This window comes from Panthera onca, chromosome B3 (genome assembly GCF_046562875.1).
Source record: "Panthera onca isolate mPanOnc1 chromosome B3, mPanOnc1 haplotype 2, whole genome shotgun sequence".
Classification (NCBI taxonomy): domain Eukaryota; kingdom Metazoa; phylum Chordata; class Mammalia; order Carnivora; family Felidae; genus Panthera; species Panthera onca.
Genome location: NC_138344.1, coordinates 118,932,728 through 118,959,197, shown reverse-complemented (window position 1 = coordinate 118,959,197; position 26,470 = coordinate 118,932,728). Strand labels below are relative to the sequence as shown.

At 53.0% G+C, this 26,470-nt stretch overlaps 1 protein-coding gene across 3 annotated transcripts in view; it reads left to right on the top strand.

Annotated features, from left to right (window-relative positions):
- Positions 1-6,596: 6,596 nt before the first annotated feature.
- Positions 6,597-26,470, top strand: part of LTBP2 (latent transforming growth factor beta binding protein 2) — a 106,265-nt gene continuing 86,391 nt past the window's right edge. For 2 of the 3 annotated variants that reach the window (XM_078448029.2, XM_078448028.2), the window contains exons 1-2: positions 6,601-8,088; positions 15,506-15,576. In XM_078448029.2, coding sequence (XP_078304155.2) covers positions 7,595-8,088; positions 15,506-15,576 — 565 coding nt within the window. In that variant the 5' untranslated portion in view covers positions 6,601-7,594. Of the gene's footprint in view, positions 8,089-15,505; positions 15,577-26,470 lie in introns of all 3 variants that reach the window. The other variant, XM_078448031.2, reaches the window with a different exon arrangement.

Genomic DNA, 26,470 nt, shown 5'->3' with positions numbered 1-26,470 from the left:
TGGGAATACCATGAGGGGACGTGTGTGAGACAAGCTTGTGTGCTAGGCCTAGTAAGAAGTTCATGCTTGATTTGTGAGGCTATGGGGAGCCACTGAAGGTTGTTGAGCAGGTGAGAGGCCTGATCAGAACTCTGTTGCCAGAAAACGTGTGATGAGCTGTTTACAAGTCTGTTTCTCCTCCACTGTTGTCTTCAGGCAGAGGTGGGGAGGAGTGCAGTGGAGACAAGGAGTGCCCATGGCACAACCATCTTTGGGCGATGACCTGAGGAGGAGTGAGAAGAGAGTGGGCAGTGGCCAGGGCTTCACGACTGATGTAGGGGATAGAGAGGAGGGGGAGATGTCGGAGACGCCTTTCCTTCCTCCCTTGGCCATCATCGTCCTCTGGCCTGAGGTCTGGTCTGGTGAGGCAGAGCACAGAGCATGCCTCTGCTGTCTGTGTAAGTTCCTGAGCAGTGAGATCTTTAATTTTTGTCTGCTGAGCCCCGATGGGCGAGGGGCCAGCCTATGTTACAACCTTCTGGAGGCCCCTGGGCCAAGGCACTCAGACCAGAGTGGACAGAAATAAGGAATGAGTCATGCAGGCAGGCTGGGGCCCACTGGGATCTGGCTGCACCTCCTCCCCCACTCCCCAGACTGGTGTCTGTGCCCTGTCTTGAAAAATTTTAGGGTCCAAGCGTATCCCCAAGGGCTTGGGGTCCTAGAGAGAGTATTGAGGGCACCAGGATATCTCCATTCTCAGCCTATGATCCAGGGGACAATAGAGGTCAAGAGATGATAGCAGGTGTTATCCCCCTTTTCTTTGCCTGGATGATAAAGAACGCATGGGAGGCTGCTTACGAGCCTCCCTGGGAACGGCTTTTTCTGGAAAAGACTGGACAGCACCTTTTGTTCTCTATCCCCACAACTCTTATCCTTTGGGGCATGAGAGAATGCCACTGCATCCAGCAGGACGCCATGGTGGGGACAGGCTGGGAGACCCCAAAGACAGCCAAAGGAAGTTGTTCCTACTTGCCTTGTCCTCAAATTCCAGTACAGCCACTCCAGAATCCTGGCTAAGTCTATACAGTCCTTTGGCCCACGGGACTACAGAGTAAGGGATGCCTCCCCATCCAAATAAGCCCCCGCCCCCACCCCCAGTAGAGCACGTGAAGCCCCTGTGGTCTTACTGGAAGGAAATAAAAGGAGGATCCCTTCCAGGCTGCCCACATTGTTTTCTTGCTCAGGTCTTCAGAGACTCTGCTTGGAGAGAAGCTAAGCTTCAGCCCTCCAGGAGTTCTAGAAGATTCTAATCTGGCCAGAGGCTGAAGGAATTTATGCAGGTGAATAGGAAATGTTGCCTGAGCTTGAGCTAAGCGCCCAGAACTTTCAGATCAGCCCACTCTGAAAGAGACTGGAAATGAAGAGAAACGGAGTAAAATCAGTTATTTTGAAGAATTGCATTTCCACATCATTGCAAAACATTCTGGAGCAGGTGTAGCCTGCTATAGTGGAGACAACATGGGCTTTGGAGCTGTTAGACTCTTTAGTGGAATTCTGGCTTGACTCCTAGCTGCATGACCTTGAGCAAGAGTCTTCACCCCTCTGGGTTTGTGAAATGGGAATTATAATGCCTACTACACAGGGGCGCACACGTGCTCTATTGATGTCATTTTTCTTTTCCAAAGAGAAAAGCTGAGGGGGGAGATGAGCCTTACTTAGCAATTGAAACCGATTTGGTGTAGGGTAAGCTTGATTCCCTCCTGCTCCTTGATGAGAGGGAATCAGATTCACTGAAACTCCCCTTGGCTTGATAACATTATCTGCCCCTGACCCAAAATGGATACCTAGCTGTAAACAGATTGAGGAGGGTGGGGTGTGCTTGGTGGTGGCTATCTTATGACAGCAGCCCAAGTAGCCATCGGCACCCCCCCCCCCCCACACACACACAACACCACCCCACAAACAGCTGTGAATGTTTCCAGTTCCCAGTCAGAGGTGCGGAAAAATGGTCTTCTGGAAGCTGACATTAGTTTCATGTCTGAAACCAGACAAGCCAGGAATGAATCCTAGTAGAGCCATTTACTAGCTTTGCGATTGTAGCTAAGCCTCTTTACCTCTCTGAGCCTTCATTTCCTCGTCTGCTCCATGATGAAATAGAGCACTGTGAGGATCAGAGGAGAAAATGTCTGTGCAACACTTAGCACAGTGCCGGGTACATTTTAAGCGCTCAAGAAAGATCGGCTGGCAGATGCAATCATGGTAATTGATTCCCCGTCACGGGTTAGATGGGCTGCTTATCTTATCTGCCCTGGAGATTGGGGTGGCAAGAGGAGTGTCTTTGTTTCCATTTTCAGATGAGGAAATAGAAGCCAAGCACAGCTGAGAGCTGAGCTCAGTTCACAGAAGACAGAGGCATTGATGCCCACCCGGAAAAGACAGTACTGGCAGACCAAGGCAGGGTGGTGGTGAGCTCTGGGCAGATGCCAGGCCGTGGCGTCTAAGGTGGAATGGTCTCCGCAGCCCCTGTGGGCCTTGAAGGCCTCATGCAGGAGGAAGCTGGGGGCTCTTCATCCAGCCCCCACCTTCCAAAAATGGAGGCTGAGGCTCACAGTGTAGAGGTCCCAGCTGCCCAGCGTCTGGACAAGAACATCTGAGCCCATGGGCTGTTCCAGTCTGGAAGGCTGGGGGCCCAATCCAGCTTCCTTCAGCTGTTCTGCCCACTGATTAACCAGGAAATGTGTTATTTGTTCTGAGCAGGGGAACAAGCTCTCCTGGGGAGAGGAATTCAGGGCTGGAGGTCCAGTCACTTCCAAGGAAGAAAAATCCCTGGAATTCTGTTGGAAGTCTGGGTCTCAGCAAAGGGAACAGAAATTCATTCCTTGCTTTTGGTCCCAATTTACCAAATTAGTTTAAGTTCTGGTAGCTATGTGGCTGCCAGCATTATTCCCACAAGACACGGGAAAGCAAAAAGGTTCCCCTGGGTGTCCAGCAGACTGCCGTGGCCTTCTGTGGTGCATGCATCCCGGCAAACCTTTCCGACAGGAATCTTTTATCAGTCCCTTCTGCCTCTCTCTGCAGGCCTTCCAGAGATGGGGTGACTAGGCTCAGCAGCATTCTGTGCCTCATTAGGGAGGAAGCTGGGATCAGGGGTGAGGAAGTGACACACAGTGAGTCAGGGGCCATGCTGGAAACAGCCCCCCTTCTCTTACCGGACAGATGGGCAGAGAGGGACAGAAGGTTCTAGGAACTCATTACAGGGGGAACTGAGCTGTGAGCTCGCAGGGAAAGGGGCAGTGGGGAATATACAGTGGACGGGCATAGGTAGTGCCAACTGCAGAGGTGCTGGGAAAGGTACCACTTCAGCTATGAGGAGCCCTGCCCAGGCCCAAGCCCCGGGTTAAAACAGCACGAAACAGGCTTCCAAGCTTGGCTCAGGTGGAAATGGCCAAAGTTGGAGTCCTGCATCCGCTACGTGCCAGCCGAGTGATCTTGCACAAGCAAGTCGGTAGCAATTCCCAGCCTCAGTTTCCTCCTTTGGATACGGGGAAATCATAATGCCTCCTCTATTTCCTGAAATGAGCCAATTTACGTAGCATGCTTAGCACAGTGCTTGGGCCATAGTAGGCTCCATAAATTCTGGCAGCTCAAAAACAGAAAAACAAACAAAAAGCTCAAGTGTTTATGGGACTGGAGAGGCTGAAGAGCTGTAGCAACAAATCCAGTTATAGGGAGAGGAGGGATGGGCAGTGAGCGGGAGCCAGGACAGGAGGATGGCACCAGGGTGGGGCAGAAGGAGAGTCTTCAGGGTAGATTAGCCAGGCTGCAGCCCCTGGAGACCAGGGTGGGAACTTCCAAGGACCACTTGTACTCACCAAGGAGTAGGCGGGGCGCCTAGTGGTGAGGGAAATGTGTCTGCGTGAGGGTTTTGGCTGAGGCCAGCGGTGAGAGACTGAATGGGCGGCAGACTTCCAGCAGTGCAGACGAAGGAGACGGAGCAGTAATAATGACTTGGACACAGGGGAGGAAAAAATAGCTCAGGGACGAAGATGACGCCAAGGTTTCTGGCCTTGGGAGGCTCGTGGGGCTGTAAGGTGAGCATCGAAGGATGAAGCGAGCTCCTGAAGGAAAGGGGCAGGTAATGGGGAGCCCAGAGTTAAAGAGTGGGGTGGATCAAGGGGCAAGGTGGGGGGGTGGAATGTGAAGCTGAGGTTTTCCCAAATCTGGGAAGGTGCAGTGTCTCAGGGAGAGAACCGAGCATTCCGGAAATTCAGATGGCATTCATCTCAAAACACAAGGCACAAGAGTCAAGGAGATCCTCAGGACCAGGCTTGGAGGAAGCCAAGAATTCAGACCAGTAACTAATACCAGGAACTGAGTTTTTCTCTCTTAAAATGGATCTAGTGATACCATCCCTTAAAAAAAAAAAAAAAAAAAGTTTATTTATTGATTTTGAGAGAGAAGGAGAGAGAGTGACCAGGGGAGGGGCAGAGAGGCAGGCAGAGAATCTCAAGCAGGTCTGCACTGTCCGCACAGAGCCCGACATGCGGCTTGATCCCACCAACCGTGAGATCGTGACCTGAGCCGAAATCAAGAGTCGGACGCTTAACCAGCTGAACCACCCAGGCGCCCTGAAACCAGCCCTTTTTACTTGATGGGACCATTGTGTCATTCGTGTACTTAGCCACCCAGTGAACACATATTTCATGGCTGTCTATTGGAATCGAGCACTGTTCTGGGTTCTGGAGAAAGAGCGGTGAGCCACGTGGACAAGATATCTATTCCTTTATCATTGTGGCTTGGAAAATCAGACATGATTTTATAGGTTGTTGAACAGGATTTTTCTGTGATCTTTGAACTTCTTCTGAGGCTGCACAGCCTAGAACAATAAAGACTAAATATTCTCACATTCCAAAGAGAAGTACTGGACACCTTCCTAAAGGCAGAACAAGTTCAACAACACTTAGCCACATCCCTCGATTCCAGTCTATACATGAAAGGGATTGAAGAAAGTTGTTGAAGTAGGGAACCGCGGTATTAGTAGGCCAGGCTGAGATTTCCCCTGAGGGCACTCCTCAATGCAAACCAAGCCCCAAAAGAACCAGTCATAGAGATTGGGGGCCTCCAAGAAGAGGAGACTAGCATTCTCCTTCCATGGATGCTGGCTGAGTTGCTGGAAGTCGCAAGCATTCCAGTGCCCCCAAGCACATCAAGGACATTCTGGAAGGAGCCCAACACATGTCTTCACGATTTGAGGATGGGCATAAATGAAGAGACTTGTGTGCATTTCTTTTGTCTGGAGAATTCTGACTGTGGAGCCTGGCTGGAGTGGCCTCTATGGCAGAGCAAGAGCAGCCAAGTCACCAGTGACTTGCTGGCATTGGCAGGCAAGTCCCACAAGAGGCAGGAAATACAGGGGTCTGTAAGAGGCTGGCCAGAGAGCGCTCTGGTACAGCAGTGCAGGATGGAGGTCCTGCAGAGAGCCTCCCAAGAGCCCACAAAGGTGCCCATGAAAGGGCAAGCGCTTGGCACCTGCCAGCCAAGGGCACCTGTCACATAGGATTTTGCCACTTTCCCTCTGACACCTCTCCCCCAACTCTGACACAAGGGAGCCACAGCAGCAAAGGAAGATTAGAAAAACAGACCATGCCCTACTCTCCCCACAACAGGATCTCCAGCCAGGGGACAGGCCCATGGGGGAGGGGAGGGGAGGAGTATTAAATTGGATGGGAAGATTGATTAAATTGGATGAGGTTTTGATTTGGATAGGACCAGACTTTTTAGTGCCTGGAAATTGGTCTTAATTGCAGAAATGAGACTGTTCTTGTGAGTGGTGGGGATGGGCAAGCCAAGGACTCTGCTTGAGATGTCATTAAAGGCGGAGAAGAGGAATTCACCGTAACATGGGTAAAGGAAGTGAGGGGAGGAAACTGGAGCTGTTTCCCGATAGTCCCTCTTCAAGGTCAGCCCATTCAGTAGGTCAGTTGCACAGGCAAGCAAATAAAAAGGATACTTTCAGCTAGGCATTAGAGCAATGACCGCAAAGCAGGGTGATGTGCTGCAAGTGAGAGGGAGGGCTGTTCTAGATTGGAGGCTCAGAGAGACCACTCCAGGAGGTAGGTGATATTTGAGTTGGGAGGGGAAGTGACAAAAAGCTAATTCTGTAAAACATCTTGGAGGTGAGTGTTCCAGGGAGAGGGAAGCGGGCATGAATCCAACATCAGGTGTTGGCCGACCATACTTTGGTAGTGTGGGAAGTTATCCACGGGTGCCGTCCTGCCTGCTCTGTCACTCTTCCTCTCTAGGAAACAGGAGGCTGTAGAAAGCCACCCGGGACAGCATGGTTGCCAGGCCTTTAGACTTTGGGGCCGAGGGTCATGGTGTGCATGAGCTCAATGCGCACACTCAGGTCAATCACAGACTCATTGAATCCGCCCGCTCCCCCACCTCCAGGAAATTCCCTTGGGAAAGAGGGGCTGGGGGTCCAGAGAATGGGCTTCTGAGCTTGAAGCAGGAGGCCAGGATTTCATTCCCTTTTTGGATACACGCTGTTTCCTGCGTGACCTTATTCTAGATCCTCTATATCTATACCTTTGTTTAAAAGATGGTATCTCTTCCAGGATCCGCCATCGCCGCCTCAGGCCTAGTCTGGACCCTGACGCAACAGGAAAAGGATTAAGACCTAGGAGCGAAGGCGGCCGGCAGCGGCTGCAAGGTGGCGGAGGACGCAGCCAGCTCCACTAGAGGGCGCGCGCCCCAGGCAGGGCGCGCGCCCCAGGCGACCTTCCAGCGCTCACGCGTCCTGCCGCGCGGAGGGGGAGGCGAGCTCCGTGCGCTGCCCCGCGCTGCCCCGCCCCCGCCGCAGGCTAGCCGATCCCGCAGAGGGCGCCCCCACTGGCCGGGGCGGGAAGCGAAGGGGCCGGACGGCGGTCCCGCCGGGCCAGTCTCTTGTCACGCCGTTCTTAATACCTCTCCTGGCCTCCTTCAGACCTTCGAGGCCGCAGCCTGGGTCACCCAACCGGGAGTTTGTCCCCGAGCGCGGGGGCAGGACATAAATGCGGGACAGGTCAGCAGTTCGAGCTTGCCCAGCAAGAGAGAAAGGTGACCAGGTGCCCCCGTCCCGGCAGGCGTCGTCTCCCCCGCCAGCCGTCGGGTCAGCTCTGCGCTGCCCCCAGCTCCTCACGGGTTAACCCCCCTCGCCGCCCGCTCGCGTCCCGGTGCCAAAGTGGGTGTTGCTGGAATTCCTCTCTCCCTCTCCCGTAATGAGGGGGCTGAGCTGTCCCTCCGAGGAGGGGGCATGATGTAGATAAAAGAGACGAAAAAACAGGGGGAAGTTTCCAAAAATAAAAACGTCCGTCTCCCCTTCAGAAGGCCGCAGAGACCGGGAGAAGGCGCGAAAAGTGCAGCGGCGGTGCGCACCCGGCTGGAGACGAGCGGACGCCAGGCTCGGGGCGCCCAGCCCCGGAGCGCTCACGCCGCCCAGCCCTCGCCCGGGGAAGGCTGGCTCGGAGCCCCTAGACCAGGAGTAGCGGGCCGCCGGCAGGGGAGCGGAGCGCAGACGCCGCAAGCCCCCGGGGCTGTTCCCCGCGCTCACCGCTCTCCAGTCGCCCCCGGAGCCATGAGGCCCCCGGCCACCCACCGCTGCACCGGGCGCGCCCTGCGGAACCCCTGCGGGAGCCTCCTGGCCCTCACCCTGGCTCTCTTCGTGGGCATGGGTCACGCTCAGAGGGACCCGGTGGGAAGATACGAGCCGGCTGGCAGGGAGGCGAACCGGCTGCGGCGCCCCGGGGGCAGTCACCCCGCCGCGGCTGCGGCCAAGGTGTACAGTCTGTTCCGAGAGCAGGACGCGCCCGTCCCGGGCTTGCCGCCCACGGAGCGGGCCCAACTCGGCTGGGGGAGCGCCCGGAGGCCCGCCAACGCGCTGGCCAGGAGGCCGCCCCGCGCGCAGCAGCCGCGCCGAGCCCAGCCACCTGCGCAGACCTGGAGAAGCAGTCCCCTGGGCCAGCAGCAGCCCGCAGTCCGCGCCCGGGCCGCCCCGGCTCTCCCGCGCCTCGGAACCCCGCAGCGGCCCGGGGCTGCGCCCCCAACCCCGCCGCGAGGGCGACTTACGGGGTGAGCACTGCAGAGGGGTCGGGGGAAGCGAGGGCGGGTCTCCGTGTGCTCATTAGTGGAGGGATGGGCAGGCGAGAGGAGAGAGGGCCCCGGGCTCGTGCCCTTGGTTCTTCTGGCCTCAGGACTGCAAGCAAACAGCACCGGGGTCCCGAAGCTGAGGCTCGGAGATCCGCCCCACTTTCGAAGAGTTGAGGGCAGAGAGAAACACCATCCTCACCCTTTCGTGCCAGCTCGCCGAGACCTGACGTTAAATCCTTTCGCAAGGCGCGGGTGCATTCGCCTGCCCTCCGCTAACTGGTGCCCGCAGACTCCCGCAGCGCTGCCGGGAACCAAAAGGGAGCCCCGAAGGGGCAGCGGGGTGGGCGTTCCAGGCGCCTGCGACCCGAGAGCGGTCGAGCGGGCTCAGAGCGCAGGTAGGTAGAGGAGGTCGGGGCTCCAGAATGCCAAGGCAGATGCATCTCCGGGAACGGAGCTGGCAGCGACGCCTCAACTTGGCTATAAGTGTATATGCAGTTGGGACGCAGGTCTGCCTGGGCCCTCGCGTGGCTGGACGTGGGAGGGGGCAGGGGCTCAAGGGCACTTTGGGTTCGAAGCCTGTTCCCGCTCGAGCTGGCGTACAGTAGGTACGTGGGAGAATGGGTCTGTGTGCTCGTCTGTGCAGCTACGTGTCAGCGCGACTCGTGCAATCTACAGGACTAAGTCTCTCCCCAACCTTGCGAGTTGCTTTTTTCCCCTCTCCCCGGGCATCCCTGCTGCCCGCTGGGGGCGCCCTCGCAGCGTCGGGAGCCTCCCAGGCAACTCTCATCCCAGCTGGGATCCTCATGGCTGAGGGGCACTGGCCTTGTCTGGGTATGACAGGTGTCTCTAGAATAGAGGACACGGGAGCCCTGGGCAGTGAGCGGCTGGTTGGGGGCAGGATGGAGGAGGCTGGGAAGGGCTCTGGCTTTATGGCCTGGGCCCAATATACCAGTTGGTTTCAGTCCCAGTGCACAGTAAGGACACTTGTACCCTCAGTTTTATCCTGGAGGACCGTGTGCCTCACGACCTTCCACCCCGGGTTTTCCTTGGCTGCTGCACTCTTCCCACTTCAGCAGGATTGCCTCCCTTCGTTCAGATCTCTGCTCAGACAGGTCTCTGATTACTCCTGCCCCACCCTCTCTCCCTTCACTCTGCTTTACCTGTTTCTGTTTCCGCATTTATGGTTTGGTCTCCCAGCCCGCACTAATGTAAATTCTATGAAAACAGAGGCTTTGTTTTGTTCATTGCTATATTACCAGTGCCTAGAACAGTGCCTGCATATAATTGATGCTCATTGAGTATCTGTTGAATGAGGGGATGAAGTCCCTGCTGCCCACGGAAGGCCCAGCTTCAAGCAGGCCGAGAGTACACCCATGCACTGCCAAGTTGCTCACACCCAGGATCAGCCAACAAGGGTTAATGGAGCACCCACGTGTTTCGGTTTTTTCCTTTCGGGATGTGTGCAAGTTGATACATGCTTCCTAAGAGCTAGTGTGCAGAGCAGGGGATAGGAGATGGCAGCCCAGTGACAAAGGCATTGTTCCTGCAGGGAAAGCAACTCAATTACTTAAAAGTTAGAGAGAGGGAGTTAGAGAGATGAACAGATATGTGCCAGTGAATGTGCTTTCTAGTAACAGAAAGTTCATGTTAAAGCATAAAGAAATGGGACAGCTATGGCTGAGAGCTCGGAGGAGAAGGCAGCCCTGTGAGCTGCAGTCCCTGGGGGTCAATGGACAGTTTGTGGGGAAGCAGAGGGGAGGCGGCAGGAGTGGGGTCCAGAGGTGTAGCAGTGCCAGAGGACAAGGCCCTTTCACTATTGGCACTGGCCTGGGGACAAGCAGGCACCCTGGTGTAGGGAAGCCATAGGAGTGATGCTGGAGCCATAGGTTGGGCCAGATCATGGGGGAACTTATTCATTGGCATTTAGGTGGAAGTTGGGGGGGGGAAGGTAGGATAGTGCAGGGTGGGAGTGGAAGGGTGCACTATTAGAAGTTGTGAAATGAGGGGCGCCTGGGTGGCTCAGTCGGTTGAGCGGCCGACTTCGGCTCAGGTCACGATCTCGCGGTCCGTGAGTTCAAGCCCCGCGTCAGGCTCTGTGCTGACAGCTCAGAGCCTGGAGCCTGTTTTGGATTCTGTGTCTCCCTCTCTCTCTGACCCTCCCCCGTTCGTGCTCTGTCTCTCTCTGTCTCAAAAATAAATAAACATTAAAAAAAAAATTAAAAAAAAAAAAAAAGTTGTGAAATGAGGTGAAGATGTGCAAAGCAGATTGTCACCACAATAGAGCCGGTATATGTGCACAGGCGTGTAAGGACATGGACAGGGTGCCACCCGTAGGCACCTATCATACACAGGCGCACACAAGGTATCACAAGTTGTGTATCTGGGGGTTCGGCTTCTCCCCCAGATAGGCTTCTGCAGCTCTGATAAAGGGTGGGTTCATCTGGCAGTCCACACAACCCCTCCAAATCAGCTGGGGAGGGCTGAGTGGCAGTCTTGTCCATCTGCTTCCTCTACGCAGGCCCATTCTGGCTAATGGCTTCTGGCCAGGCTGACCTCTCTGGCAATTGCCTAGTGGGTTGCTCAGGGCCAAGGACCAAGTGCCACCTTCTGGTGGAGCTTGGAACTGCGTTACTACTTCCCGGATTCTTTATTCTTTCAACAAGTATTTGAAAAGCCTCCTGGTTAAGCGTCCGACTTCAGCCAGGTCACGATCTCGCGGTCCGTGAGTTCGAGCCCCGCGTCAGGCTCTGGGCTGATGGCTCGGAGCCTGGAGCCTGTTTCCGATTCTGTGTCTCCCTCTCTCTCTGTCCCTCCCCCGTTCATGCTCTGTGTCTCTCTGTCCCAAAAATAAATAAAAAACGTTGAAAAAAAAATTTAAAAAAGAAAAGCCTCCTCCTGTATGCAGGCGCTGTGCTGGATCATGGAGATAACAGCAGTGGCGGGCACAGCCCGTGTCCTCACGAAACTGTAGTGGGAATTTATTGCACACAAGGATGATTTAGTAAGCATGTGCGAGGCACATTGTGCGAGGCACAATGCTAGGTGTGTGAGATACATTGTAACCATAGCCGAAAGATCCTGCACTAATGAAATTTATGGTCTACATGGGACTTAAAAATTTTTTTTAATGTTTATTTTTGAGAGAGACAGACAGAGCATGAGCAGGGGAAGGGCAGAGAAAGAGGGAGACACAGAATCTGAAGCAGGCTCCAGGCTCTCAGCTGTCAGCACAGAGCCCTCAGACTCACTAATGGTGAGATCATGACCTGAGCCCAAGTCTGTCGCTTAACCAACTGAGCCACCCAGGCACCCCTACAGGGGACTTTTAAAGCCATTGTCTCAAAATAGGCAGTATATCTTGGAACTAGCCTCACAGCCAAACACTTTCATAATATTTTCCTTGATCTTTTCCCTCTTCTATTATTTTCCTTTGAATTTATATACTGTTAAAATAGCAGGATTTTGTATTTTATCAATTTTAAAGTATTTTATAATATGAAGTTTTGTACAAACATACAAAAAGGTATTGGAAATAATATGCCTAACAATCCAGATTGTTCAAACCTTAAGATTTTGGCACATCTTGCTTCTGATTTTTTTCAGTTGAAAATTCCTCTATAAATTTCTCTCTCTCGCTCTCTCTCTCTGCCCAGAGTTTTAACCACTACCCTGAGTTCATTCATGATTCCAATGTATGTTTTTACACAATTACTATGAATGCACGGCTCCGTAAAATACACAGTATTGTTTTGCATATCTTTAAACTTAGATAAGTGATACCATACTGTATTATCCTCCTACAATTTGCTTTCTCCCTTCCTCATTAGATTTTTAAGTTTAACCAGGTTAGTATATTCAGCTCACGTTTATTCAGTTTAACTGTGGTTTATTATGCCATTGTCTGAATATACCAGTTTATCCACCCTCCTGTTTTTGACCCTTTAGATGACTTACCTTTTTTTTGCGATTGCAAATAGTGCTTGGCTCATTTTTCTACATAAATAAATTCATTTTTCGAGGACACTTTGTATCACTCTTGTTGAACCGAAAATAGTACCACTTGTCATAAAAGAAGGTAATTGCAGGAGAATTGAAATAATGAAATGTTCTCAAATTCTAGTCAGACACTGTTATCTTAGGAAGCTCGCCCCTGTGGTATGCTTCCTATTGAAAGGGGGGACTGGGAAATGTTAGGGGAAGGACCTGGCGTGGAGACCTAACCTCAGGCAGATTTTTTTTTTTTCACTCATCTAATCAGGCTAGAAAGATCACTGAAAAGGGAATCTCTTGCATTGTCGAATGCTATGATTGTGGAAACCTAAAACCCCTTTCCTGCTCTGGGTGTGGCTCCCGTTATTTGGGAAACAGTGGATTAAGTGGAACAAAGAAGTATTAAATGTATACCAGGTGTCAGGCATTGTGTTAGACACAAAGAGGAATAAGAAAGACTTCTCCAGATAGTCAAGATGGAGACACATATGATCAATAACCCAAGACATCAGTTCTAAATCTTTAAAAAAATTTTTTTAATGTTTGTTTATTTTCGAGAGAGAGACAGAGACAGAGCATGAGCAAGGGAGGGGCAAAGAGAGAGGGAGACACAGAATCCAAAGCAGGCTCCAGACTCTGAGCTGTCAGCACAGAGCCCCATGCGGGTCTCGAACCCACAAAACACAAGATCGTGACCTGAGCAGAAGTTGGACACTCAAACGACTGAGCCACCCAGGCCCTGAGACAATCTGTTCTAAATGAATGCAGTGGATGGGGAATGGGAAAGGCTGAGTGTATATCAGGGGAGGTTCACGCAAAGGAGGTAACATTCGATCTGGAAGTCTTGGAGTATGCAAAGGGTTTCAATCGGCAAAGAGAAGGAAGGCATTCTAGATAGAGAGCAGTTTAAGCAAAGGCATCAAAATGTGACCCTATGTGGTGCAATTCAGGGACAACACATTTTGCAGCCTTGGAGGATCATAGCTTTGGTTGTGGAAGGTCATGGAGACAAGGGAGGGGTGATGGGGGCAATTAGACTGCACAGGCAGGTGGGGGTCTGGCCAGCTTCATGAGAGGCCAGTGGAGAGCCTCGTGAGGTTTTTAACAAAGTACCAACGTGACCACGTTGGTCCTAGGTGGAAGAGCAGCTGTCCCAGGCTGTTAGCCGGATGTCCCCAAGGGCTGGACAATGATGCTGGATACTGAGTTGATGTTTGCTGAGAGGTGTCACCTGGAAGGTTGGGCTCAAATGACCTTCCAGGGAGTCAGAATCCCTGGGTCATATATGCCCCAGCTAGTCAAACACTTGCTCCCTCCAGCTAGCCAGAGCCTGCTGAGTGGTCATTTCCCACCTCCCTGGGCCTCTACCCAAGATTCTGATACTGGCCTAGAAGGAACTCTCAGAGTCCTCCATTGAGTACCCAAATCCCTCTCGAGTGCCCTTCCAGCCCCATTCTGGCCCCCTCTGCCTGGCAGTCTTTGATTCTGACCAGGCTTCGCTGTATTCTACCACTAGCAGGCAGGGCAGAGCTGGCTGCTGCCTCCTATACTCAGCTGCAAAGCTGTCCTGAGGGCTTTGGGGGTGACAGCTGGCTCAGGGGGCCTCCTTAGGCTGGGCTCCATGCCATGACCTCCTAGCCAAGTGGGCCCCTCAGTCTGTGCTGTCTGAGCTCTAACAGACCTGAGTTCTTAGGAAACTCCCAGGGGATGCAGACTGTTTCCTTTCAAAGACCCCTAGGCCCCTGTGAGGACTGGTCACTTACGAGTGACTTACAAATGGGTGGGTAAAATATCCACCCCTTCCACCGGCGTGCACACTCAGAAAGCCTGGGTATGAGGACCAGCCCCTTCCTCAGAACCCAGTGACTTGGGCCCTGATGGGGAGGAGGTTCTCATAGAGCCAGGAAGCTGCTGAAGGCAGTGGTCCAGAGAGGCTACAAGGTGGCCAGAATGGCACAGCTTTTGGCCGGGAGGATATTCTGGGAGCTCCCTGGGAGGCAGCTCCCCACAACTTTGGGCCAAAGGGCTAGAAACGGGCTTCAGCTTTTCCAAGCTGCAGGAATTTATTTTGAATGTTTTGTAAGACTGCAAAAACCACACAAGCTTTGGGGTCCGTTGAAATGTCAAATAAATTCATAAGCGAGACCAGATGCTTACTCCCCTGGCCACAGAGGTCACAGGAACAGGCCCCTTCTCTGTCCTTCGCCCTGATTCTCCAGCTCGTGCTCTGCTGCCCCACTCATCCTGTTTCAGTGAGTGCTCAGTAGACCATTTCTGATGCCAGTAATGGGGCCCATGAAGCCAGGGCCAAGGCCCTCAGAAGCCTTCTCCAGGAAGAGTCCTTCTAGAGAAGTCACCCAGGTCTGGGCATTTGAGTCTTCAGACGAAGAGTGGGGGCTAGTGAAACCTGCTGGGGCTACAGGGGTCTGATCACACACCTGAAAGCAGAGTGCGAGTGAGCTGGGCAAGTGCCCCAGCGATCAGTATAGACCAGCGTCTCCTGCGGATGCCCTCAGTGCGAGAACCAAGGAGTAGCTGGGGAAGGACTATCCCCCATGGAGTAAGTTCTATCAGCCTGCCCAAAGAAAAAGTGTGCTCGCTATGCAGAGGCAGCTTAACCCAAGTACACAGTTTCATCTTCTTACCAGCTCACCACCTCAAGCCCCTCCTCGAGAGAAATTCTATAACCCCAGGTCCCCCTGTCCCCACTGCACACCCACTGGCCTGCCAGGGGCAGGCTTCTCCCTGTGTGCATGTGTGGGCAGGTGACGCATATGTAGGTCCTTAAGACTGTTTTACATGTGTTTTCCAGCTTCCCCTACATGGTCAGCATTTGTTGGGCAAAGGACCATGGTGTTTTGTTTTGGTGAGAGGCAGTGTGGGGTCGGAGCATGACTTAGAGACGGGCCAACTCAAGTTTGCATTTGGCTTTGGCACTTACTCATTGTTTAGCCTCAGCAAGTGACTGAACCTTTCTGAACTTGCTTTTTTCATCATCTGCATGATCACTCATTATCGTCCCAGGAGAGTGACTTCTTTGTGTTAGGTACTGTATCTCTCTCTCTCTCTCTCTCTCTCTCTCTCTCTCTCTCTCTCTCTCTCCCTCTCTCTCGTTTAATCATGACAACCACCCAGTTAGGCAGGTATTATTATGTCCATCATCCTGATGGCGGGAGTGGAGTTTCTCAAGATCACTCAGAGAATGGCAGTCAGGAATCAGTGTTAGATCTGCAGGATGTCAAAGTGCTTACCGCTGGGCCATGTGGACTCCCCAGAGAAGGGCGACAGTGTGGCCAGCCTGGCAGTGTTCCCCCAGGCCCTGCCAGTAGAGGGCGGGACCACCAAAGCAGCTCTGTGAATAGTACCACTCTGAGCACCCTGTGCTGACCCCGTTTTGCTGATCCGGCAGGAGGAACGTCTGCGGGGGACAGTGCTGCCCGGGATGGACGACGGCGAACAGCACCAACCACTGTATCAAACGTGAGTGCCTCCGCCGCATTCACCCTTCTCCCCCCTCTCTCCCTTGAGGTTGGCCAGGCCAGGGGCCTATGGTGGAAGGGAGGAGATTTTAAAAAGGCCTCCAGCTGGAACAACTTCTCGGAGAAAATCCCCCGATTATGTTTTTTAAAGCTTCCTGCATTCCCTTCCTGCTGCCCCACTGTGTTGGTGTCCCACTTGCCCCATCCACGGGGTCCCTTAGGTGCCCACATGCCCCTGTAGTCTGCAAAACATGCCTGGCCCCAGAGTCTCCGTGTCCCACATTTCTAGGGGCACCATTCACATTGTGTGCCATGGGAATCCACCCTGCCATGGCCCCTGGCCCTGCTGATCCTGGCCTCTGTCAGGCGTCTGCCAGGATGAGGCTGTCAGATGAGGCTCTGATCCCACGTCTGGAGAGCCTTTTGAGACTGCTCTGAAGCTGGCAGGCTGGCCCCGATGAGAGAAAAGAGAGAAGAGTCATCCTAGTTACATGGAAACCAGGGAGCCAGGCAGAAAGAGCCAGGGGTCCATGCCTAAGCCTCTCGGAGAGGCTTCGTGGTGTAGAGGCGGTGACAACGACAAGAGCCAATCCCTACACAGGACTCGCTTTGTGCAAGCTACACTTTATATGGCCGGGGGGCAGGGAGTACTACTCTCCATTTGGCAAATAAGGAAACTGAGGCACAAGCAGGTCACAAGCAGGTTCCGGGTCACTTGGCCTGGAAATGGCGGGGTTTGAGCTCAAGTGACCTGACTCCAGGGGGTCCCTCTTCTTAATCACTAGACCCTGCTGCCCAATGTCTTATCTTACCTTATCTTTGTGGGCCTCACTTTCTACACTTGTGAACTGGGATCACTACTGCTATTCCTACTAGCTAAGAGCTGAGCATTCACTGTGGGCCTAACACTGTGCTAAGCCCTTCACATACATTATCAAGACTCTGAATAATCCTGTAAAGTGGGTATTTACCGACCATTCCCACTTACAGGCAAGGAGGCTGAGTCTTGGGTTGATTAGGAAACATGGCCAAGGTTACACGACTCCAAGCACTAGATCTGGGTCTGGATCCAGGCATTTTGACTTTAGAACCCCATACTCTTCTCTGTGGGGGGGTTGTTCCCTCCCGACACAGCTGAGGCCGGGCCTTCTGGAATTTGGAATCCTCACAGGTGAAAACATATGGGGGCTCCAGAGAGCCCCTTGGATCTTTCTCCTTCACACCCCAGGGCTCCTCGTGAGCACTTATCAGCTCCCCAGGCCTGGTTGGCCCAGGGGCCTCACTTGTCTCTTCCTGCCACTACCTTCTCCCAGGCCCTAAGCCTGGATACAGAGATTCATTCTCAGCAGAACCCCTTCCTGCCCAATGACAAGCCCCAGGCCCTTTTCAGCGTGAGGGTTTCACAGCTAATGGTCTGGGTATTTGACCAAACCTGTGGCGTTCCCAGCCCTGATGGATGCCCTCATCTCTCCCGAGATGGGGATGACAGGGGACAAAATGGGCATGCATCTGTTTCTGTGGGGATGGACCTACTGGCTCCCCAAGCTCCTGGTTCTGCCTCAAACTCCATGGCCCTGACCCTCTCCTAGCCTGACAGCAAAGCTCAGGCAGAAGCTTGGGTCTCTCTAAGGGTCTCCAGATAGACCAAAACCCCAAGCTCAAAAACAAACAGCAAAGCAGAACTTTCACCTGAAAATTCTTTCCTTTTCAGGGAGCCTGGATTAGTGGGGCTCTCAGAGGACAGGCCCTCTGTGGCTGGTGGCAGAGTTGGGGGAAAGACACTTTTCCTTCAGAACTATAAGATGAAGTCATTATGCCTCGGGTGGCTTGCGTAAGGTCACAGGCTCACTGGGGGAGGATCTGAGCCTCAACATCAGCCACACCAGAGGAGACAAGGGATGTGGGTAGCCAGGTGCCTTTATGCTCAGCAGAAGATTTGGAGTTAGAAGCTAGGGCCTGGGCACTGGTATATTTTTAAAACAACCCTAGGGCAATTCTCACCAGGGCTGAAGACCACTGAACAGAGTTTAGTCAGTCAGAGGAAGATTTGCCTTGGGGGCCCTAACTCAAATCTGGGATGTTCCCATGACTCCTCTGGGATCTTACTGAAGTACAGATTCTGACTCAGCAGGTGTGGGGAAGGGGCTGGAGAGTCTGAGTTTCTAGCAAGCTCCCAGGTGCTGCTGGTGGTTCAGGGACCACACATTGAATATCAGGGCCTTGGGGCCCTCTGGAGGACTGGGGAGGGATTCGGGATTGGGGACGGGGAGGAGGGTTGATATGTTCTAGGGAGCTCAGCAGAGAGTGTTGTTGAGAGTTGAGTCGAAGCTGGAGCGGGGTGGCTTTCAGAGGGGGTGGGCTTCTCATCTGCTACCTGAGGGGTCTGGGCATGGGCCTCGCTCAGGGCCTCCAGCCCTGGAGGTTCTCAGTTTCCTAGCTTGTTCATGATTTTCCAGCGCCAGTCTCCGCCCAGCTGGAGTGTTGACTCTGGAAACTCAAAAGTTGGGGGAGTCTGCAGATTGTCAGACCCAACACGCGTGCGTGCAGTTGTCCCCAGCCGGGGGATGCGCCGGCATGCTGACATATCCCCAGTCCACCCTGGGAGTCCTCAGCCCCCGTATTTCTCTCCGGGTCCCCTCGCCCTGCTGTTCCCCTGGTCATCCCCCCTCGACCCTGGCACGCAGCTGGCAGCTCTCCTGGAGGAATCGCCAGGGGGCCTTTCCCAACTGGAGGTTGGCTTGCCCACCGAAGGTCTGTGTGCTGGTTAGCTGGGCCTTGTACTGTTTGCTTGTTGCTGTTTTGCTGCTAAAGAGCCTAACGAGAACCACGTGGGCGGTGGGGTGTTGGCTCTGTAGAATGTGGGGCTCTTGGCACCACACCCTGTCAGCTGGCTCTCTCCTGCCTCCCCCTGTTGGTTAGTATCTTCCTCTCCCTTCCCCACAGCTGCCCTCCTGGCTGGAGCCAAGGTACCAATGCTGGAGAATGCTCGGGACTCTTCCCTAGCACTTTCACACATGTGGGGTGCCTCCTTGGCCAGCAGGAGAGGGAGGAGGACGAGGAGGACTTCCCTCACTTCCAAGAATGAAGTCTAGTCCCAGGACCCTATGGAGACTCAGTCTGTCCCCCGGTCTCTCCCAGATATCTGTGGGTCCAACCCACTGCCCATGCACAGGGAGGGATGGCCCTTGCCCGCTGGGCCACACCCTGGTCCCCTCTCACCTCCTCTCACAGAATCCTCGGTGGCTGTGACATACCAGTCCAGCCGCCCGGCCCCTTCCTTCCTCCCTGTCCAGTGTCTGGACCTCAGGGAGCCACTGCGTCTGTAGGCAGCCATTGTTCGAATCCCAGCTCCTCACTCCACCTTGGCAGGGTCGAGAGTTGGGCTCTAATCTCTTCTTCTGCTCTTGGTCTCTGCCTTCCCGTTTGTGGCTTTGCCAGCTCTGCCCCAGGATTTATGTGTTTATGTATTTGTGGAGGCAGCTGACGGGGGCCTGCCTGAAGTCCTTCCTGAGGGGAAGCACCGTAGAGTGTGGGCTGACTGGATCCTGTTTATAGTTGGGGCATTTGGAAGACTGTCCAGCCTTTCCAAACTGGCTCACCCCCATCACCACCCCAACACACACACAAGCTTTGGGGGCTTCTGAAGGCTCATGCGGGGAGAGAAGCTTTGAGGAATTCTTTGATTTCTCATTATTTTCTCAGCCTAGATGCACAGAGGCTGGGACTCTTCTGGGGAGGGCAGAAGGAGTCCCTGTAGCTGTTGAGGGGGCTAGGTGGGTTACCCCACCGTCACCACCACCAAGCAGTAAGGTTCAAGGTTGCGAGCGTGTGCTTTGGATTCTGGTGCCAAATCCAAGGAGTCGTGGATTTGAATCCCGGCCCTGCGTCTTCAGGCAAGTGACTGGCCCTCTTCTACCATAAAGCCTCATCCGTAAAATGGGTGCAACCATCTCTACAGTGCTGTTTTTGAGGATTAACAATAATAACAGTCTGTAGCTATTACTGTATTTCAGGTACTGTTCGTATGTTGTTCGTTTTTAATCCTCACAATCCTATAAGTTCGACTTGATCTTTCTGTCCCTTTACAAATGAGGCTAACTGTCCCCCTAAGCCATGCACCTAGGAATCGGCAGGGCCTGGCTGTGAATCCAGGTAGCCTGGCTCTGGAGGGACAGGACTCTTGGTCCTGATAAATGACAAGTCTGTGCAGGGAGCCTGGCACTTGGTAAGTTTGGCTGTCATCTTAATCCACATCCAGGAGATTGTGCTGACTACCTGGGTTTAAATGCAAGCTCTGCCACTTAGCTATGTGACCGTGGGTGAGATGCGTAAGCTCTCTGTGCCTCAGTTTCCTCACCTGTAAAATGCGACTAATAGTAGTCCCTGCCTCACAGAGTTGTAAGAGACAAATGAGATAACTCAGGGTGAACGTTTAGCTCAACGCCTGGCATGTTCCCTGTGCTCCGTGCGTGTTTGGCCTTGACGTCGAGAGAAGGGATTGTGTCTCGAGGCCCTCGGCGTGCAGCACAGTGGCAGGTGCTCATTGGACATGGTATAAAAAGGCTCAGTCAGCATGTACTGAATGATACAGGGCCCATCCCAGGATTGTGCTGACTGCTCTCAGCCTCAAGTTTTTCCACGTGCCAAACAGGGATAAGAACGGCACCCGTAGTAGTTATAAGAATGAAGAGGAGTGGCACGTGTAAAGAAGTTAGCCCAGGGCCTCATAATGGTACGTGCTAAACAAACATTAGGGAAAAGAGTCACAGCACGGGTGGGATCTTCACTGACTGGTTAGGAGCTTCCAGGAGCCAGCTTTGAGCCTCTGTGTGGCTTGTCTCTGGAAGAACCAACCTCTGAGACTCAGTGGTTGGCGGGGAGTGGAGGAGAGCAAGGTGAGAAGTGGCCAAGGGGAATAATCGCACAACTTCAGTGGATTAACATGAAGGTGCAATCCTAGCAAGAGACCGTCATCTCTCCCCCCGAGCATATACGGGTACCTTAGGATTTCCTGGTGGGCAGGTATGTGCCCCCAAGGCTCTTTGCTCAAAGAAGTATTTAGGAGATGTTCTTACCCAGGGATCATGAAGCCAGGTGTTGTGTCCTGTTGATATCCGTGAAGTGTCTACCTGGTCCACGTGTGGTAAAGGACTGAGTAGGTGAAGGATCACATAGGTGGCCTGGTAGCTTCCTTCTGCCATCCCCAGCTGCCTCTTCTCACCTCCTTGGCTGGAGTCTCCTTTTCTTTTTCTTTTTTTTATTAAAAATTTTTTTTAATGTTTATTTATTTTAGAGAGAGAGACAGAGGGCGAGTGGGGGCAGGATGGAGAGAGAGGGAGACACAGAACCGGAAGCAGGCTCCAGGCTCTGGGCTGTCAGCACAGAGCCTGACACAGGTCTCGAACCCACAAGCTGTAAGATCATGACCTAGGTGGAAGTTGGACGCCCAACTGACTGAGCCAGCTAGGCGCCCATCTTAATGCTGGGATTCCCCAAGACTTTCCACAGATCTTCGAAATCTCCCCCGCAAAGAGGGAGGCCATGGGAGCCAACCCAAGCATTAGTCGTCCCCCATTATTGAGCCCTAGTAGGCACTCTTAACTGTCAACAAACACACAACAATAATAGCAGCCATGCTCTGTTATAGCCAGGGACCACACTAAACATTTCACCCCCTTGACCCTGTGAGTGGTCATCATGTGTTCTCTGCTGTGCTCCCTCTTCTGTCCCTGGCTGTGGCTTGTCCTCTACCCAGTGACTAAACATTGGGTTCCCCAGGACTGAGTCCTGGGTCCACTTCCTTCTCGCTGTACCGCTCCTAGAATGATCTCACGTATCCCCATGGATGGAAGCATTATCTCTGGGCTGACGACACCCAGATTTATATAGACGGCTTCAGCCAGACCTCTTTTCTGACCTCCAGACTCCTTCGTCGTGATGCCTACTCAACATCTGTTCTTGATATTCTCCAGACATCCCCACCCTCAACTGGTCCAAAAGGAGCTCGTCGTTTCACTCCCTCTGCCAGCTCTCCTGCCCAGGTGTTACCCACCCTGTTTAAAGCCATCCACATCTACCTGAATGCTCGAGTCAGATATCTGGGGGCCATCCGGGACACCCCTCACTGAGCCCTCTTTGTTTCACTTCCTAAATCCCTCGGGGGCCTGTCTGCTTCTCCCTGCTGCCCCTGCTGCCTCTCCAGTCTAAGGAGCCAGTATGGGCTCCCGGGTGACTGCTGCAGCCTGCTGGCTGCTCTCCCCACCCTCTGGGTCTTTCTCCATAAACCATATCATAACACATATCTGTTCACTCCTTCCTGCCGCGGTGTACCCAGCCTCGTCTCCCAGAACTCCCCCGGCTCACCGAATCCAGCCTGGGTTCCTGGAAGACACATCCTCCAGGCTGTTGCACATGCTGCTCTGTTTGCTTTTCCTTCTCTCTCTATGCAGCCAGCTCCTTGTCATCTTTCCCATCTCTGTTTCAAGTGCCTCTCCTCAGAGGAGCTCCCCTAACCCTTCCGTCAGGGCTTGCCCACACCAGCCTTGTTATTCTGGATCCTAGCCCCCTTGACTTTTTCCCCTCCATGACTCATACCTTGGTTTGGGTTTTCCTATTTATGTGTTTATTTGTTTTGCGACTCTCTAAGTTGGAAGCTCCATGAAGGAAAGGACAATGTCTGTCCTGCTTACCATCCTAGGTAAATAGTAAATGTTGGATGCGTGACCATTTTCTAGATGACACTGAGGCTCACAGAGGTGAGCTAAAGTCCCACAGAATCTGAACACAGGTCTCAGACTGCAGGGTTGTTCTCCCCTCTGTGCTTCTGCCGTGACCTTGGCTGAATTGTAAGCAGGAGTGGTGTATTCCCCACCTCCTGATCCTCCTGGGTCCTGGGCAGGGATCTGGTGCTCTTGGAGAACAGCGTGGTGGGCTTCATGTCAACCACAGAACTCTCTTCCATGCCCTGAAGCTACTCCCCTGGAAAAGGCTGGTTCCTGGGCCCATCCCTGTTGGAGGCTGTCCTGGGGCCCCATCCCATCCTTCTCTCCTCTCCAGAGGCCCCTCTGGCACTGACACCTCCAAACCCTGCCTGTTCTCAGACAAGGCCCCGGGGCTGCAGGGATAGTGGGGTAACTCTTCTGCTTTGGCGCAGGAGCTGGAGACAAACCCAGGCCTGAGCCCTGGGCCGTGAGCCCTGCCCAGTGGTCTCCCTCCTCATGCCTGCTGGAGCCGGTGGGAATTGGGCCTGCTCTCTGCCCTTGGCCTCCTGCCCCTGACTGGCCCAGCGTTGTGGCATTTGTTAATGCAATTAGCAGGGCGGTCCATGCCGAGGGGCTGGGGGCCAAGGTCTGACTCACACCTCCCCTTCCTCCCCTCTGGCCGCCAAACGGTAGAGGCCCGCTTGGCCTGCCAGACGGCGTCTGCAGAGAGCACACGAGGGGCCAAGAACGGCATCTTTCTCTCATTAGAGGCTTTTATGTGAACACAACTGCTATTTTGGAGCCGGGTGCTTGGCTGGCCCCTGAGCCCCAGTGCTGTTTCCAGCCGTCCCGAGAACAGCTGCGGCGGGAGCCGGGCAAGTCCTTGAGGACCTGACTTTTCCCACAGCCTGGGGTCTCAGGGCCCAGATTGGGGCCTGGAGACACAGCCGCCGGGCAGAGCTCGGGTGTGGACAGGGCCTAGGTGGACTCTGAAGTCGTCTGGGGACCCGACGGGCATTTCCTTGCCTCAGAGATCTCTAACAATCAAAGTCCCTTTCTGTGGAAAGCAAAGGTCAAGGCTATGCAGAAACTGCTCAAGCCGTAGTGGACACCCCACCCCCTGTAAGAGAATTCCAGGGCCAACCAAAACCTCTGGGTGAGGGCCTAAGTTGGGGCGCCCAGGGCAGGGCTGAGATAAACACTGAGGGTGGGGAGGAGACTGTCCTGTCTGCAAAGGCCTCTGGATGTAGAAGGCGACAGGGCCCTGTCCTGAGGGAGGGATGGGTAATTTAGTGGGTAGGTTCTTTGTGTCCCACTGACACGGATTTTAGGGAAAATGGAGGTTTAATCTGGGGAGCGACTGAGCTTCAGGTGAGGGGGTGCTGGGCCCAGAGTCTGACCTGCAGCCAAGGCTCATCTCCCAGACAAGAGGCACCAGAACTGTGGCTTCTGTGACTGAGGAACCGAATTTTACATTTTATTTGATTTTAATCAATTTCATGTTAAATAACCTCATACAGCTTGTGGCTGCAGCATTAGACTGTTGCGTCGCACAGCTGTAGAGAGTGCAGTGCCCCTCCACACCCACGATCTCTCTTGAGACTCACATGACTCTTTGAGGCAGGAATTATCAGCCCCCCTTTATAGAAGAGATCACTGAGGCACCGGTTGAGGCATCTCGCTGAGATGAGACGAGTCCAAGGTCACACAGCAAGGATGTGGCTGAGCCGGGGTCAAACCAAACCCTTCTGACTCCCAGCCTCATGTTCTTTCTGCTACCAAGTAGCTGATCAGAGGCTCAGAGCAGGAGTAAGGCCACACGGCGAGAGCTATTTCCAGAATCCCCCCGGGCCTGCCCATTCTGAATTTGGTCTCCTCCCAGAGGCAGGGGTTTGTGTGGAAAATCTGAGCAAACCTCAGCTCGACTGTTCTGGAGTGGAGTGAAGGGAGAAGGGGCACAGCCAGAAGATGGGGGTTGGAGGGAACGATGCCTTCTATTTCTTACTTTCAAAGCAATTTCAGGGGTTTTCTTTTTATTCCCCTCTCTTTCGGCATCCTGCTAACTGCACAGAGCTGAACTCCCAAAGTTGAAACTTTCCACATGTCCAATCCTCAGTGAGGAAGAGAGTGCCAGGAGAGTGTGGAAAAGCAAGGGTTCAGGAGAAGCCCAAATTATGAATGGCTAAGGACTGGCATTGGGGAGTGAGCACCGGGGAGGCTGAAACAGCCTTGCTTGCTGGTTGTCTGAGGAAGCTGGCTTCTGGGTGGGGGGCGGGGGGTGCTGGCTGTGCCCTTCGTGGCATCATGATTGACAACCTTTTTACCAATGATCAGTGAATACTCACGAAAGCCATGTACCCCATCCTGGTTAATTTCTCAAGTATAAAGCATGATCTCTGCTCCTGTGGAAAAGTGGGAGAGAGGAGGCTCCAAGAACAAAACATAAAGACTTCCCGGCTGGCCACGGCTGGGAGTTTTCTCTCCTAAAATTCTCGCAAAACTGCATGGAGCTGCCTGCCCCGGGGCCCTTGGCATTTCCTTTTCTGCTTTATGCAGCAGGCCCTGCCATCGGCCGTTCTGACAGGGATGATTTCCTTTCTGATCCTTCAGCTTTGAAACCTGTGTTCATTCAACAGGAACGTTTTGCTTCAGTCTCCTTTCAACAAAAGGACACATGACCACTCTTGCCGAAGGGTCCCAAACTTCTGGATTTCATGCACCAGTAAAATATCCGAAAACCTCATAGGTACCGAAGTACAGTAGCCAACTTTTCATTTTGCCACGTGAGGATGTTAGAAATATAAACTACCAGGGCACCTGGGTGGCTCAGTCGGTTAAGCGTCCGACTTCGGCTCAGGTCATGATCTCGCGGTCCGTGAGTTCGAGCCCCGCATCAGGCTCTGTGCTGACAGCTCAGAGCCTGGAGCCTGTTTCAGATTCTGTGTCTCCCTCTCTCTCTGACCCTCCCCCGTTCATGCTCTGTCTCTCTCTGTCTCAAAAATAAATAAACGTTAAAAAAAAAAAATTAAAAAAAAAAAAAAAAAAGAAATACAAACTACCATTTGCCATCACTTTTAATTTAAAAAGAACATCAAGGGGTACCTCCGGGGTGGCTCAGTTGGTTGAGCGTCCGACTTCAGCTCAGGTCACGATTGCCTGGTTGGTGAGTTCGAGCCCCACATCGGGCTCTCTGCTGTCAGCCTGTCAGTGCAGAACCCGCTTCAAATCTTCTGTGCCCCTCTCTCTGCCCCTTCCTCTGCTTGCGCTCTCTCAAAAATAAACAAACATTTAAAAAATAAATAAATTAAAGGGGCTCCTGGGTGGCTCAGTCGGTTAAGCGTCTGACTTCGGCTCAGGTCATGATTTCACAGTTCATGGGTTCGAGCCCCACGTCGGGTTCTGTGCTGACAGCTCAGAGCCTGGGGCCTGCTTCAGATTCTGTGTCTCCCCCTCTCTCTGCCCCTCCCCCGCTTGCACTCTGAGAAATAAAATGAAAACATTAATAAAAAAATTTTTAAATAAATATATAAATAATAAATAAATAAAGAGAGTACCAAAAAAAAAAAAGTAGGAAAGACATTATCTCAAAATAAAAGACACTTTTTAAATGGGAAAACAGCATTACAAAAAAACTCGGGGCAACTTTTTTATTTTCTTTATTTTATGGCAGACCAGTAAAAACGGTCATAAGAATGTGCCCTTGACAGATGGGCACTAGGAACCACCACTTTGAACCATTTGGGGGTGACTTTGGGGGTAGTGGAGAGAGAAGAGAGGAGTTTCAGCTCCAGTCCCATAAGGCAATGCCCCGCTCAGAACAGAAGCGTGACCCCTTTAATGAGGAGGTCAGGTAGTTCCCTGCATCTTGCTGAAACATGTAAAACAACTCAAGAGAGGGTGCAGATCGTGTCAGTGAGAGCTGGCTCAAAACCTCCAAAACCCTGACACCTGACAAATCTGGGCCTCTGTGCAGTTTCGTAAATGGTTGATCCAGAGAGGTTATCTTCCCCAAAAGGTTTTTTTTCTGCCAACCAACCTGGCTGGCTTGGAAGCCTTTTAGAGCTTTTATTTACCATGGCATTCCATCCATCCATCCATAAGTGCTGTTTTTATGGTTTCCCTCAACCACCCATTTTCAATAAGCTGTTCATTGTACCAGCCGAGGTTGGCCAACCCGGGTCCTCAGTGAGGACC